Below are 16971 nucleotides of genomic sequence, written 5' to 3' on the forward strand. Positions count from 1 at the left end.
GGTATCCATTATCAGTGACAATCTAGTGAGCTCCAAAGCAAGAGAAATACAGTACTCCTGCTTTTACAGATTAATGTAATAATCATGTTGAGTTTGATTGACATTGAAAAATAATCAATTGCTTACTTTTGTGGTTTCAGTTTAAAGTTGTGTCCAATGTTCCTGCATCATATTGTGAGATGTTTCCATTTCTTTTTTTACCTTATTTAGCTACATGCGAGGGGCATCCAAATAATTAGAAACACTTCTGAGCGTGACTCTGTTAAATTCGTACATGTTAACCACAAAAAAGTAAGCATAGTGGTAAATTAATTATCATTATTTCTCTTTGGCAAGGCAAACGTTTTGTATTGAATATCATTAGACCTAATTTTGTGGTATAGCGGCATAAGACATTTAAAAGGGGTGGCCATTTATTGTATATGTGCAGTGGTTGACCCCAGCGCAAGTGTCTCCCCCTTTTAATTTGTGCTGCATTCTTCATTCACCATATGAGGTAGAGCTAAGTGCCTGGCTCCACTCCACAAAAGACAGAATGCAAATTCCAGCATTTGACTTCATGGTATTCCCCTGATTAAATTGTTTTTTGTCGCAAAGCACCAGGAAACATTGCTGTACAAATTATATGGAAAAGTTCCTTCCAGTTGTTAAATTAAAAAAGTGAAATTCAAATATTCATGTACACTTATCCTTAAACACAGAAAAATCTCTTTCAAATTCAAGTCAAATTTCAAACTAATTTCTATCTTATGACATATTTAGATTGTTCAAAGCGCATATCTCTCAAATCATATATCCTCAAAAAAATAATCATATTCTTTACATTTATGTCATATTATATCCTAGCATTGTATTTTTAGGTTAGAGTTTTTATCTAATTAGAATTACTCTAGCTCGTGTTGCCAAGCAGGTTTCACAATACCAGTAGCCGCACTATTCTTTCCGAGGCCTTCAGTAGCAATTGTGCGGGCATCTCTTCTGTCATCGTGAAGGGACTTTCAGATTTGATAGACAGTTGCGATAGCCAATCAGATCACGAGTTGGTAACATTGAGCCTTCTCGCTCGCCATACGCTGAAGGTGATGAGCACGACTTGTGATTGGATACTCACTCGTGAGGGGGCAGCACTATGCGGAATCAACACAACCGAAAGTCGTAACTGGCGACAGTTGGAAAATCGCAAACATATTCTTGCTTTTTATTAAGCCATAATGGTCGAAGGAGGGAAAAGTGTGGATTAATCGAAGATACACTTGCGAGGCCAATTTCAAGACGGACCTTTCAAGAGAAGCTAGGTTGTCCAACACTTGCTCAGTACTGTGTAAGTGTGTTTCTGTATTATTTGTCCAGCCATGGTGTCATAAATGATGGTATTATTATACATATAGATGTGTCGCGAGTCTATATAAAAAGTTCCACTTTTTGAATTGAACTACCAAAATAAACGAAGCTTTCAAGCTATATTGACACTCACCTGCTTATATATGTCTTGAGTGCATGTCGCTGTTCCACATAAAATTTTAATTTAACCCTACAAGGTTCCTGAGTTGGTAATAAAACATCCGTACACATAAAATACACACACTTGGCCATGAAGCTTTGGCACTCACTCACTCATTGTGGCACATGATAATGTGGTAAATATTACAGTCAGTGCAGGATCACATTGCACATACTGCAGAGGGTAGCTATGCGCTGCAGAATAGTTTCGTGAGCCCCCATGCATACATACGACCTGCTTAAAGTGATCATTGGATTGCCACTGGCTCATATGCAACACAAGATGGAGGGGGGGGGTCAATGGATATGTGGAGAGAGCAAGAGGGGGAGGACAAATGTGATGTGTGGACCATAAGCACAGATGAATATATCATCTGGATTTGTTTATGGCCTCTGCCTAAAATATCATAGCTGAGCTCATGCTGTATCAAGGGCTATATTATGCATTTTTTCATTATTCAAAAGAGTTTAGCATAATGGTTTCAGGGTCCAGCCCCATAAAGTGCTGGACCAACGGCATTTATGGCTTTTGTTACAATGATGTCCTGGGGTGGAGCAACAGGAATACAACGTAAAAGTCAAGGTATCGCTGTTCAAGATTTATGTGGTCATTCAGTTTCATACTCGTTAGACACCGCAGAGACCAAACTATTTGTAAGCAAGCCATTAAAAAAGGCAGTTTTCCATGATATGTGCCCTTTAAAGGGGAAGTCAAGTCAAAAATGTTCCTTCTAATAATATTTTTTCTGCGGCAGTATTCTAAACGTGGTATACTGAATAATATTCTGTTTATGGAAAAAGAATAAAGCAGCAAAATATGCCTGTTTTTATATATATATATATATATTGCGTTTAAGTACGTACTACTGATGTGCAGACCTCCGATAAAAATATAGTTAACATTATTATATGTCACTGTAAAATTATACAGTTTGAACACAAACACTGTGCTTGAATAAAAAAAAAAAAAAACGTTCTTCACTAATGATTCAATTAAAACATATTGCAGGTAAAAGTTAAATAAAAAAAATGTCCCGAAGTAAATATTTGAAAACAAGCAGTTCTAATAAATGAAATGCAAACATAGTGTAAGGATAAAAACAACTGAACTGTACCTAAAAAAAAAAAAGTATGTATTTTAGTGATTCTTTCACATACCACTAGAGGGTGCACACATATCGCTAGCGTATCACACTGAGCATCGTTGTGCTGTCGAGAGACTAAACAAAGAGCAAGTATGGCGTTTTTTTTTTTTTTTTTTAAAATAAGAATGCTGTGGCTTTAACCATGAGAGTGAGGATGCGCAGGTTGACGTGTCGCATGTGTGTTTGCATGAAAGAGGAAAATTAATAAATGGAAGGAATAATTCACACAGAGGAATGCAGCACAGGGTGTGGCGAAATAGAGATGCCGGGATGATAAAGAGTAATGAAAAAGTGCACGAGTGGGAGGGATCTGAGTGGATGGATGGCGAGTGTGAGTAATAATATGTCGTCGAAAGGGAGGGAGGGAGGGAGGAAAAGAAGGAAAGCGTGGCCGATGCAGGCTGATGTATGATGGCGGCTGCGGGTGGAGGGATGGTGCAGAAAGCCAGATGAGAGCAAGGGGGAGAAAAAAAGTCTTGGCAATAAAAATGGCGAAACGACCACTAATGCAGGATTACCCTTCGCCCAAACGATGACATTAACAATTTTTTTGTAAAATACCAACAAGTACATTTAAGAATAACTGTGCTCAAAATTAAGATGTCAGGAATAGTTGTCATGTCATTTTAAGGGGAAAAAGTGGCACTTTTAGCGTCTTCATAATCACAAATCGGTGTTGATGTGTTATAACTTGATTTTTTATACTATTATTTTTTTTTTTTTAGCAATGATTAGTTGGGAATGTCTTTGTGTCTGTGTTATACTGCCCCCAAGTGTGCACATCAGAAAAAGCAGCACAATGTCAATTGAATTGAAGCAAAAACAGTTTCATTATTTGCATTCTATTTAATGCTGTCATTATGTATTTGACTATATATATATATTATATATATATATCTATATATATATATAATATATATATATATATATATATATATATATATATATATATATATATATATATATATATATATATATATATATATATATATATATATATATATATATATATATATTATTTATTTATTTATTTTTTTCCTCTCCTGCATCACAGTTGCTGAGCACACAATGCCTACCTTGAATAACGGCCAACAAAGTCAGTCAGCAAAGTGACAGACTGGCGACACATAAGTGTCTTTCTTCTTAATTAATATTTCCCCAGCCTGTTGTTCTACTCTCCTTGCAGAAATTAAATTCAATCCAACACAATGGGACCTCATTAGCAGTGTAGAGAAAACCACTCCCAATGCAAACACATGCATTTTTTTCTTCCACGGTATCATACACCGCCATAAAACAACTCAAGTTAAAACGTTCAATTGTATGAAAGCAGTACATTCAGCATTTACAAGTGCGCAATTGTGAAATGCAAAACCCACTGAAGGTAGGCACTCCTAATCAGATTGTTTTAGCTGCATATTATTTCCAAAAATGATCTGCAGGGCTGTCAAGCTGAAAAACTCATTCAGAATGTCATAAATTTATCTTTTTTAAATTATGAAAGCAGCACCCTGAGACTTATTACTTTTCAGTGATTTGCCTCTTTATCAACAGGAATTTTGACATCAGATTGCCTGAAGCAATAATCTCACACACTTCATCACAGCCTCCTGGCAATAGGCAATCTTTATGATATATTAAATTATATATCGCTCCAACATCCAGCGAATAAAGGCTGAGTTTTATTTCACACAAACAAAACCCACTTTTTCCTCCAAAATAACAAACTCAATTTATTATCTTAAAATACACATCAAAATGGCCATAGGTGAGCATTCTAAAATGAACAATCACTGTTAGTGTAAAAAGCAGGATTACAGAGGTTGGCGTTCAATAATTTTCAACTGGCTGAAGCTTGAAATACTTCCTGTTTTTCAATTTTCTTCTTTCAATCTTACAGTCTCAAACTAAATAGATTGTCGCCATCTAGTGGTCAACAGTAGAATTACAAAATAGAGTTATTGGCTGCACAAAAAGAATCTGCGGGGTACGAACCGAATGGATGTCTATTGTTAAATGGTATTTGTTTCGGCCTGTACATTCGACAAAAGTCAGATTGAAACCGCCTTTTTTTTTTTTTCAAATTAATCGATTTTGGGGGATCTTAAACTGACTCAGTTTATTCCAATAAAAAAAGAATCTATCAGCAGGACACAAATGTACAGTAAATTTTGTTTGGGGCAAATTACATGGCTTGTGCATGGACAAACGTAGGGAGGGAATTACCAAAAATAAGACCCAGTCTGAATGAATTGTGTGACTGTGTGGCCTAACGGATAAGGCGTCTGACTTCGGATCAGAAGATTGAGGTTTCGAGTCCCTTCATGGTCGTCTTTAACTTTCACCCTATTGCTTATTCTTTAGTCGTTGACATTACAGCATAATCTTCAGAAACACTCGTACACGCGATAATACTTGACTCGAGTATTTCAAATATACTTACTACCTGACTTTTGGCACTATACTTGTAATGCAGAAATTTGATACACCACATTTTTTTTTCAAATATTTTGGTTACCTTTATGTAGCTATATTAGGCCAAGATATTGAATCTATTTAAATTTGGCAGCATCCTGTCGTCCCAAATGATGACTACGAGCTCTTGTATCCTGTTGGTGGGACGCTTAAGAGCTGGCAGGGGGTGAGAACGTATGTGGGGGAGGATTCCCACGACGGGGGCCGCTCGTGCCAACTGTCTGAGTTAGCAGCTGCTTCACACGGCGTCCGTGGTTTACCTGTCACTCAGGTTGTTAAGAACCCCGCTGTGAGACAACAGTGCTAACGCCTCATCCACTAATTCACTCTTCTGCCCAACACTTGTTTTGACACGTTTCTCCACCTTCCGTTTTTACGTCTTAGTCTCACGTAGCGTTGTATCAGTTTTCAATTATCATTAGATTTTTATGTCATGATGATTTGTTGAATATTTTTTTTTTGCCTCCGGTAAAAGAAAGGTGGAAGGTAATTGTCGAGTGAATCGTGCTGCAGATTGCCAAAGACATAGCGCCCGTTATTTTCCATACTGAAAAAGCGGTGATTGATGGACATATTAGAAAGTTTTGACCCGAGGTATGTGCTGTTAAGCTCCAAATATTTTTCTGCTGCTTCCAATTCATCACCCAAGTTAACGTAAAATATGTCAATTGTCTGTTTGCCTTTCACCCTTAATCAGCTGTGATTGTTTCCAATTCCTCCGCCGTTACTCTGAATGCGATAAGTGGTACACTGTAAATATATGGATTTTCATTGGTTGTCCTTTGACTGATTAAAACGACGCATCGGCTCCTCCCTTTTTTGTGGTATTGTGACACTTTAATTATATGAGGCAAACTGCCGTCGGTGACAGAGCCATTCACACCTGCAGTTTTGATTTAGATCAAATAATGTTGAAGCAAGTTGCTAAAAAAAGAAATCTTGGTAATCAAGGTCCCTGTTTATAAATTGCCTAACTGCCGCAGGAAAAAGCCCCCTCATCATTTTAGTTATATAGAGGATATAATGTGGAAAAATTACCTTTTAAAAAATTCTTTCCAAATAGTTGGGTTTTGGAGCGTCCATCCTTCCATCAGGTATAAAAATATGAATCTGTGCTTCATAAAAACTTTCTGAAATTATGGTAGTGTGGTGACTTCATGGTTCACGACCCATTGAGATTCTGCTCCCTCTAATGTGTATGCCTTGGCCACCAGGGGGCAGTGTTATACAAAATTCATAATACACGAAGAAGAGTTTCACATCTAATTGATGGTGTAAGCTGCAGTAATATTAATCTTTTTTTTTTTTAAGACAAAGACTGTATGCATGTGCACATACATCAATGCTATTTTTGTTAGCCCCTCTATGGAGGTCTGCATTGTGTGTTAGCATTGAGCTATCAGACTTTCCCAAGTTTTGTTATGTAATTCGCTTTGTTTTATTTTCAAACAACTTGTAGAGCAATAAATAGCTTCAAGCATGTTGTGAAGTTTCTTCTCACCATTTAACGCTCTTAACTAAAATGTTGCACCATGCAACATTTACAGTATGCCTTTATCTCTAAGCATATTCAAGATTTTGAAATAGTGATATCAAAGCTGAATATGGCGCCTCGAGGTTTAAGACAAAAGAATCAGCAGCTTGATGACTCAATCTTGAACGCTATGTCTTCTTTAAAATAGCCAATTACAGTCATCACTTTAGCCTTTACAAACACCAAATTACAGGAAAAAGCAGAGCACCAGAGCAGCATTACTGTAAAATCATCCAGCAGCAAAGTACACGTCAGCAAGTGGTGAGTTTAAATAAAAGACAAATTAAGCAAGAGGATGTGGTGACGAGGATGGTGAAGCTGCTCGCACGTTTGAGGAGAACCAAGTTCCACTTAGACGAGCAGAAACAAGCACGGGGGGGTGCAGGAAGTCGTTTTCACACATAGCCCCACGCAGCAACGCGACGTCCATGTGGCTGTCTGAGTGGCAACTTCAAAGGCTCGCTCAGTTTGGTGTGGCTTCTCCTAAAACGCATCACTGTGCGAGTTAACGTAGCGGTTTTACGGTATAGACGTCAACAATGATAGCTGACTGAAATAGGACTGAACGCCAGGCAGAACAGGATGCAGCTCCACATCTAGACGCGGCTACATTTAAAGTCTACTCAGTTGCTTCTAGAACAATTAGATAGCAGAGGAGTCAGTGAAAGAGAGTGCTGTGAAGTAGAAATCTCAATAGGGTTTAGGTCAGGGACAGTTTTTGTTGCTGATTGATCGCGTTCATTATGTTTATATGTTTTACTCTAACTGAGGTGGGAGTAAGCCACAAAATGTATATACAAGTCATAAGTAAGGCTTAGGTCTCAACCTTCAAGTTTCAAGCAAGTCCCAAGTCATTGTGCATTGTAAAAAAAACAATTTGTATTTATTTGGGCTAAAACATTAATTCAAGTTGGAACAAAGCAAGCAAGTTGTTTGCTCCAAAACAGTTTGCTGAGTTGTTTTTAATTCTATCTTTATGTTGGTGGCAATGCAACGGGCAGTTAGTTCTGTCTTTTTCGTGAAATGTGAGAAAAATTTTTTTTTTGCAATAGCAAAACTTTAAATATTTTGTTGAATTGCCTAACTTAGAATTTTATTGAAGTTTGTTGCCTTGAAATTCCGAGTTCAACTTCTTTTTTTTTTTTTTTTTACAATCTGGCAAAATTCAAGCAATTCAAGTCGAATCCCCATTTAACTTTATTTTATGAGTTAAATGGGATGTCAACCCCAAAATCATCTTTACAATAATATGTTCTGTGCATCCCCTCTAGTCTAAACTTCATATTGTGATTGATATTACATCTGTTTTTATCAGTCTCAGCATGGCGGCCATTTTGTCACTTTCTGTCAACTGAAAACGACATCAGAGTTACTCAGATAACGGTCAATAAGTAACAAAAAGTTCAAATTCTTTCAGAAGTAAAGTGAAATGTCTCAACTTCAGTCAGGTGAATGGTCGTTACCTGAGCCCTGAATGGTCGTTACCTGAGCCCTGAGCAACTGTGATGTCATTTTCAGTCGACAGTGACAAAATGGCCGCCTCTTGAAATAGAGAAAAATGGGTGGATTCTACTCCACAAACACAATATTTATCAGAATGTCGTGTTTTGATTAATCTAATGAAAAAAACATTTGGTGTTGACTGTCCCTATAAGCAAGTCATAAATCAAGTCATTTTTTTCGTTTTTTATTTGACTTGCGCATATGTAAATTACCCCCACCTCTGTCTCATAGAATAATCTCATCAGAGGTCAGCTGCAGCAAACAGGTGAGCCGTGATTGGTCGTTATCTGAGCCCCGAGCAACTGTGTTGTCATTTTCAGTCGACAATGAGTGACAAAATAGTCTCCCCTTGAAATAAAGAAAAATCGGGTGGATTTTGTTTTTAATTTATATTCCGCAAACACAATATTCATCAGAATGTCATGTTTAGACTAGCGGGGGCGCAAGAAAAATTTGGGGTTGACTTTTCCTTTGAGCGAGTCATAATTCAAATCTTTTTTTTTCTTTACTTTTGGGGCTTGAGGCTTTCATTTGACTAGCGCATATGTGAATTACTCCCACCTCTGTGCAATGAAGGACGTGTCTTCAGGACAAGTTGGCAGTTTTCCCCTCTGTGTACTGAATCTGAGATCGGAGAGATTTGTGGTATTTACTATATCTGCATTGGTAGCGTAGTGGTCGACTTCGAGTACATGCTGCTGCCTTTCACGCAGACGACGCGGGTCCGATTCCTGGTCAGTGTATACCAGTAATCAGCCACTGATACTGCACAAATAACGACCTACTCCGACCTACCGCCACGTGACATAAATATTGTAATATTTCAAGAAGCTGCATTTCCAAAATTCATATTCTTGGTCCCGGATTCCTCGATTCACCCCGCACGCCTGCGATTCGTCCGTCTCAGCCTGCCGAGGCCACGAGAAATGCAGCAAGTATTATGAACAGGTGGCTCATCAGATTCCTATCAATGCAGGGGAGGGAGGCAACTAAACGCTAAAACCACAGCTGAAGATGTTTTGCGATGCTGTGCTGAGATACAAACCTCAGGCATGTGGTTTGGCGGGGGCGAGTTTCTGGAGTCTGTTTACTTTGCATTAAACTATATTCCTTTAGATGTCTTTTTTTTCCACAAAAAAAGCAAGATGTGTTTACTGTATTTTCACTTTTTCTCAAATTTGGATCACTTTGGAAAACAGGTGGCAGACAATGAATGTCAAAGTTACCGGCTCCAAACCCTCCCCCAAATCAAATGAAACCAAATAATGTTTTTTTTTTTTTTTAATCAATTATTCTTTTCGCAGTTGGATAATGTAAACTTGTAAAAGGTTCAGCTCCCCTTTAATTTCCTTTTGATTTTGAGCAGGTGTCCGGCACAAAATTGTATAACTAATCTATCAATTAACACAATCTTGGGCAGTTTCAGAACACATCAAACATGATCCTACGTAAACAAGCAAAGGTTGTTGCGCAATCATTTTCTAGCACATCGCTCTGTATACTGTCAATGTTGAGCGAAATTACATTAAGCACCGGGTCCAGGAAACCGTGGTAACCGAGGTAACCAAACTTGAGGCCGTCGCCTTTTCTGCACATCCTTGCCAGTGGATAGTTTACATTTCGAAGATGACGACAACAGAACAGCCAGTCGGAAAACAATCAGGTGCTTTCGTAGAGACGTGCAACATTCAGTACTGATCGAAGACTGTCAATTGGAAACTTTTCAATTGTCTTTTACGCGCCAACAATGCTCTCAAGCTTTGTGACCTTGACACTGCGTTTAGCTAAATAAGCTAACTAATCCTAACATAGCTGATGAACACACTACATATTTTAGTGTACTGTTCAATCATATCAAAAAGGAGTATGTCACTAAATGTAAATTTTTTTCCAGAACTGACTGGCTGAAAATGACTAATAGAATAACCACAAAAAAAAAAGGAAGCGAGATCTCTACTGTAGACCAACTCACCACTATGTGTAAAAATAAGATGGCACGATGGTAAAGATTGCATAAAATGCAGAGAATGTCTGAAGTTTGGGATTGTTTCACACTTCACCCAGCGCGGTGCGATGCTGAGGGGGGCGCGTGTGACCCTGGGGAACTTTTTTTTCCGCCGTTCTACAATAAAGTGTAATTGCACATCCACTCCACTAGTTGGCAGTGGTGCTCATTGCCTATTGTGCACAGCGAGGATTAACTCTTTACGGTGTAGGTTTGTTTTGCAGCGAAAATGCTATTATTTATAGTTGCGACGGAGAGTGGGTGGTGATAGGAGGGCGCAAATTGTTTTTCTTCTTGCTAGGGGGGCGTAATAGTAAATAATTGAGAAGCACTGCCTTAAACACATTTTTGGCACTGATTTTTAAAGTATTTTTTTCTAGAACACTAGGATTTTACAACATCTTCATTTTTTTTCAAGTTTTTAAGTTTTTACCATGCGTTGTAATTTATAGCGATGACATTTAAATAAAATCCACCTGTTGCGGAACCTAACACTTTAATAATAAATATTATTAAATATGTGACATTGAATATGTTACATATTATTATTATTATTATTATTATTATTATTATTATTATTATTATTACTATTATTATTATTATTATTATTATTATTATTATTATTATTACGCACAATGAGAAATTATCTAATTTCATATAGTTTGTCAGAAAATCTTCATTCCTTATTTAAAAATACACCCTTGGTTATCTGTCTGCGCCAGCGATATGTAGTAACGGGCAGACCAATGAAATGCTCTTCCATCAGCTGGCAGAAGGTACAACAAAGCTGTGTAAAAATGGTAAAAAAAATGCCTTGAAATCCGAGTGTCGTTCATCACGAGCATAGTCACAGAAAAAAATTCAACTCGCAAGTCAAAACACCATGACATCTCAATTTCCAACTCGACTGCCATCTGATGTTTTGAACATCCTGTGTGCAATGTGAAGCCTTCCTCGCTGTGAGCCGCTCAACGCCCCCTCCGACCCCCCCCCCCATTCCTCTCTGACGAGAAGAGCTGTCAGCTGCAGTTAAGTCATTTGAAAACAAGAAGACGGCAGATGAGATGCTGTTTGGCTGCCGGATGGCCGAGCCGCCGCTGCTGCTGCCAATGCTGCCGATGCTTTTGTTTCTGCCAGTGGCTTGTCTGGCTCAGAGTGGCGATGGAGACACTGACCTGGGTGAGGCCAGCAATGAGACATTTGCACTTCTTAACTCATGCTGTCTCACTTCACTTTGTGGTTTTGGAAAAATGAAACAGAGATGGGGTGTTGACGTAATTAGAAAAAAAGTGATCAAAGTGTTACTGATGTGATGTTTTGGCTGATGTCGGTTCGGATTGGTGTTTGATTATAATTGTAAAGTTGTCTAAAGTATGATAATTTGATAGACTTGATAATCTTGCACAATTTATCCATGATAATGTTGTTCAATGTGTTTTTATTTTATTCATAAACTAAATATTAACATAAATGTGCAATAAATTATGTTTCATAATTTTGAAATGCGCATACCAACAATAGCTATGGGGCGGAATGCCGATAAAAATATCCCTGTAAAAAGTTTTTTTTTTTCAAATACACGTCATCAGGGCTCCAGACTGAAATTTGAGACAATGCAACGAACTTGTCTAGCCAAGACATAATTTATTTTTTTAAATTCTTTGATATTTTTTGCTGCCGACAAACTTATTTATTTATTTTTTTTGTGTGTGTGCCCCTAATTTTCTAATCGCGCCTCTAAAATTTTAAATTCTAGAGGCCACTGTTCTCTTTGTAAAAAAATGTTAGTCTGGAACCTTGCACATCACACACACTCACACACACACACGTCTGTTCCAGAATAATTAGCACAATATTAAAATAAGGAAGTTGAAATTTGATAAATTCCCTTGTTGGACTTTTTCCCCTTGTTCAACTTTTAATGTTTATGTTGGAAAAATACACCTTCATTTTCACAAAATTACGATTTCAGATATCACAACTATTTTAATGAAAGAAAATACATACGACCTTACTCTCATATCATCACATATTTCTTTTTCTAAAAAAAAAAAATGAATTTCTATTTTTTTCTTCTTGAAAATAAATACCTTACAAATGATACTTCAATTGTTGTTAATGTGTGAGGGCTACGAAACGTTTCTCTCTGTACCTGGTGTTAATCTCCTGACCACTTTCTTTAAAGTCCTTTCTGCCCATTTTCCAGAGTCCAGAATTATCTGCACCTCCGACATCACCACAGTAGAAAGTAGTTTAACCTGCAAACTAACTGGAAGCAGGAGCGAGGATGACGAAGATGAGGATGACGGCGTGATGTCGATGACTGTGTGGTAAATATTTTGGATGAAACTGTCACTGACTCTCACTGTCACTTTGTTCTCATACAATCGTGGACGTCGTCGTCATTTTATTTATTTATTTATTTTTTTGCTTCCAGTTTCACTAACCTGCAACTAAACAAATCAAGATGCCTGAAAGGGTGGGGAGATTCGGTCACCTCTGTCGAACTGAACCCCCTGGCAAATCTCAAACTGACAATCCACCTGAAAGGGGGCGCCACCATCAGCAAAACAGTCCAACTGAAGAAAATCGGTAACATTTCATAAGATCATCACTTGGACCTGTTCAATGTCTTTTTGTGGTCATGTTTATTTTTCATTTGAAAATATATTTACACAATTGTGTGGAAAAACGGCATGAAATTCACATGAACTATAATCACATTTTATTTGATATGCATTCATGTTTGATTTAATGTCCGTGTTGAATATTTTAATTTGAAAGTGAAACTGAAAATTTATGAGCGATATGAAAGCAATTTTTCAAATTGGGCAGATCGCTGTGTTTTATTTGTGATTAGTGAATTCCGCACGATGCGACCAATACTTATTGATCAATGTAACAATTTTTTTAAATCGTGTTTTTAACGTTTTGCACAATTCCCAACTAAACTGAGATTACAACTACAAAAATCGACCTTTCCATTAACCTGAAGATGAAGCAACGTATTACATCAAAGAACCACGTCAACTCCTACTTAAAAGCAACCATTCTAAACTCCCTCAAATCTCGTCTAGTGTGAATGTTACACGTCTCAAAGCAATGTCTCTTCATCATCTCTACTTCTAAACTAAATTGACTTTCAGATCCTGACTTGGTTGTGTTTGGTGTCCTTGCAGTTAAACCACGAAGTCCCGAGGTGTACAACGTAACCGTGAAGCGTGAGTCAAATCAGGCTGTGTTTCACATTCGGACTCCTTACCTGAAGGACTACCTAAAAGTTGAAAATCAGCTTTTTCAGCTCGTCATTTGGACCTCCGGCACGAAAATGGTAAGAGTGGATGAATGTGTTCATGCTCGGTATGCATTCATCAACGTATTGCACGTCTCACTCGCAGATTCAAAATGTGTCGGCGTCAGATACGATGGCCATCGCCACGGAGCACCTGCGTAAAAACTTGAAGTATCACGTCAAAGTGCGAGCGATACCCTTCATTTCTCTCAAGGGGAGCTGGAGCGAATGGAGCAACGCGTTGACTTTCTCCATTCCTGACGGTGAGAAAAGTTCCGCGTACTTCGTAAGTCGCCAGACAATAACTGCCTTCCACCGATCCACAGCCCGCACACAAAGTCACGAGAGAGAGAAAGTGAGGAAGCTCATCGTGTGTATCCTCTCTTTGGCGCTGCTGACTTCCAGCTTTGGGTTCTTCTGGAAAAAAAAGTAGGAATCTCTAAATCTCTGAATCTGAGTCATACTTTCACAAATGAACAAATGCTATTTTTCCACAGAATATTTTCTTACATGTGGCCCAGCATTCCACAGCCTAAACCCGCACTGGTGCACAACTGCAAACCCAATAAAGTGAGTTCTACTTGGAGAAACACAAAACCTGCCAGGTCTTTCGTGGTTTCATGCACCTTGTTTCTGACTAATCAGGTTTCAATGTCATTGTTTCTCGATTGCTGGATATTGCGTCATTCTCACGGTCAAAGTTTTCAACTTTGAATGCTTCTTAGTAGAGTGTGCCATATTATCCGGAATATAATCCGCTACTCTTTTCCTCGATTTTGAACCATGCAGCTAATACAACGGTGCGGCTTTTCTGTGGATTTTGTTTTTCACCAGTAGGGGCGCTCTATAGTTCAGAAAATACGCTAAATAAATCTCGATTTTTTTTCTTCTTCTCTTTGGTCTGTTCTTTTTTAATTAGCAAAGTTGTTGCCGTGTTAAAAGGCACTTTTTTAACTATTTGTGTATGTACCTTTATGTGCATTCACAGTAAAAAAAATAATTCGACATAGAAAACTGCGGCTTATAGTCTGTTGCAGCTCGTATATCATTTTTTTTGTCCTGAATCACAGTTTTGGCAAACATCTTTTGTCTTCTTTTGCTTTCAGGTTTCCCTTCTACTCCACTTAAAACCGGAGGAATTCAGTACGCTTAAAATCTACCCGGTGGTGGAAACACTTGAGCGGGAAAGAGTCCTCGCGATCCATTGTGCAGCCAATGACGTTACTCCGGCCAATTATCCCTGTTCCACGCAAAACTCCGATTGCAGCACCAGCACGGAAGAACTGGAGCTCTCCATGTCGCGCACCAGCAGCTGCTCCGATGGAGGTGACAGCCTTCAGAGCGCCAGTTCACCGCTTGTGGCGACTGCTGCACCGGGTCCGGGAGACGCCACATCTCGTGTGTTTGGAGCACATCTGAAGGAGAAGGATTATGTCACCATGTCCAGTTTCTTCCAGGTCAAGTAGGACAAAAATGGAGGAACTACAATCAGTCAAACCGCCAAATGGAAACTGTCTTCATGTAAGACTTGAAGGTGGCTGCTGGGAAGAGGAGGTCGTTGCTTTATCAGTGCATAAATGTTGAGCGGACTTTTTTGTCGCCACCGTCAGCTCGCCATACAATTATGGCATCAAATCCTTGCGATGCTTGTTGGGCAATGTGGTTTGCAACTTGTGACGGGAAATAATAGATTTTGACATTGTTAAATCTATGGAAATGACTATTTTTAGCTACCATACGTGTCCAATTTGAAAGTAATGCCCACCATATTTTTCGAACTATAAATTGCCCCAAAATGCATCTCTAAGAAGAGAAAAAAAATTTCGTGGCTCTGGAGTATAAATTGCATCTTTGGGGGATTTTTTATTTGACAAAAATCAAGCTCAAGTGTCCAGTTAAACAACCATGCATGTGGGAGGTAAACTGAAGAACCCGGAGAAAACCCACGCAGGCACGAGTGATATTCCGTCACGCCGTCACTCAGCCTGATTGTCAGGGGGCATCAATGCTGGGTATCCTTAACCACATTCTGTACGTTCTTTGGTCTACAGCTGACCCAGATCTTAAACAGCCTGAATGGGCCGCAAAATACACACAAATGTCTGAGAGTATCGGTTTCCATCTGTTATGAACTTCCCCCGTGATCATGACACAAATATGAACTGGGCTACATCATCATTTCGCGGAAATAAGAGATGTCATGTTTCTGAGGTTTTGATCCTAAATGTATTGTATGTTTTTTTTTTTTTGAAGTGTGACTTTGTAGCAGGGCGAGATGACGAGACATTGGGAGTATTTGTGAGGTGTTGGAGGATGTTTGCAACGCTGCTATATTGTGAAGGTATTTCAGCATGCTTCTTCATGCTTCATTATTTCTGACAGTTTTGTTATTATTCTTATTGATGGGACAGGATGTGGACGTATGGAACAGGATGTGTTGCGGCAGCAATCGCATTTGCTCAAAGCTGTAACTTATAACTCATGTTTATGCAGCGATCAACTTTTACTTTCTTTGTTTTGTTCGTGTCGATGCTGCTGATGATATCTCATCTTTTGATGTAATAAATATTTGTAGTTATTTGTTGGGTGTTTAAATCTGCCATTCTGCGGTTTTGAAAATGGGCTTTTTGGTTTGATTTCCTCACGAGGATTGAAAATATCAAGTTAAAATAATAAATAATGTAAGGGGGTGGTTAAAATGGATTGTAAATGAAAGCATTAAGATGAATCAATGAATTCTTTTGTCTTTTTTTAAAATTTATTACAAATATTTTTTTTTAAAAAACACACAAGGTTTTTGGTCCTGTGTGACTTTGTTTTTGACTTGACCATATCTCTACAACATTGTATTTATGTATATATGAGAAAGTAAGTTTATGTTTAAAAAAAAAAAAAGAACAAAGACCAGTCAAAGTTGCACTCAAAGTTATTAAAAGAAATACCATTTTTACCGCCGTGTGCGTTCTGTGAAATGGGTTTAAGATGTTAACAGTCTTCGTGGGCAAAGTAAAGCTGCGGGAAGTTGGTCACTTTTTGCCAATAAATACAGAAAAAATAACCAAGTGTGTCTGTGGAAACATTTGCGTGTTCTCTGACGTCTGTCACCAAGAAATTTAGTGAATCATCTCAGAAATGACTGGAATTTACGTGATGATTCATTTTAGTTTTAAGTTTCATACATCATTGCGTTGTCAAAACACTCTAACCTCTGTAGGGCTCAAGATTTCTCTCCTCTCTAATCCTCAAGAGACAGGCAAAAAATTTGCACAGTGGTCAAATATTATTTTGAAGAAATGCAGGTATTGACTTGATCTCTTTGATTTGTCAAATGGAATCAGAAAAGGCAACATTGTTTTTCTGCATTTGAACAACCCGGAAAAAGACACTTGGTTGAAGTTTACTTTCAAATAAATTGTTCTATTTGACTCCTCTCCGTATTTTTTAAATTAAAGAGAAGTCACCCACATGCAACGAACCAAAAAATGAACAGCAAAAATTGCATCTCCCTCTGTGTTCT

At 38.2% G+C, this 16971-nt stretch overlaps 1 protein-coding gene and 1 non-coding gene across 2 annotated transcripts; both read left to right on the forward strand.

Annotated features, from left to right (window-relative positions):
• Positions 1–4903: 4903 nt before the first annotated feature.
• Positions 4904–4976, forward strand: trnar-ucg (transfer RNA arginine (anticodon UCG)). The gene has a single exon. It is a non-coding gene; the product is annotated as a tRNA-Arg (tRNA).
• A 6235-nt stretch (positions 4977–11211) lies between these two features.
• On the forward strand, positions 11212–16397 carry LOC148323524 (interleukin-7 receptor subunit alpha-like). Its single transcript, XM_088315329.1, has 8 exons — positions 11212–11341; positions 12369–12492; positions 12600–12754; positions 13342–13493; positions 13561–13717; positions 13781–13883; positions 13952–14024; positions 14561–16397. The coding sequence occupies exons 1-8, from the start codon at positions 11227–11229 to the stop codon at positions 14918–14920; spliced, it is 1239 nt and encodes a 412-aa protein (XP_088171455.1). The 5' UTR covers positions 11212–11226; the 3' UTR covers positions 14921–16397.
• The last annotated feature ends 574 nt before the right edge of the window (positions 16398–16971 follow it).

The sequence above is a fragment of the Idiotropiscis lumnitzeri genome, chromosome 14 (genome assembly GCF_059441095.1).
Source record: "Idiotropiscis lumnitzeri isolate Australia: NSW breed Sydney's pygmy pipehorse chromosome 14, RoL_Ilum_1.0, whole genome shotgun sequence".
Classification (NCBI taxonomy): Eukaryota; Metazoa; Chordata; class Actinopteri; order Syngnathiformes; family Syngnathidae; genus Idiotropiscis; species Idiotropiscis lumnitzeri.

What these genes read in the sequence shown, in the direction of transcription:
- LOC148323524 (XM_088315329.1), top strand. Translation starts at nt 11,227, where the DNA reads ATGCTGTTTGGCTGCCGGATGGCCGAGCCGCCGCTGCTGCTGCCAATG. An exon ending in GACTTTCTCCATTCCTGACG is followed by an intron (nt 13,718 to 13,780) that starts GTGAGAAAAGTT and finishes ACCGATCCACAG; the next exon opens with CCCGCACACAAAGTCACGAG. An exon ending in GGGTTCTTCTGGAAAAAAAA is followed by an intron (nt 13,884 to 13,951) that starts GTAGGAATCTCT and finishes ATTTTTCCACAG; the next exon opens with AATATTTTCTTACATGTGGC.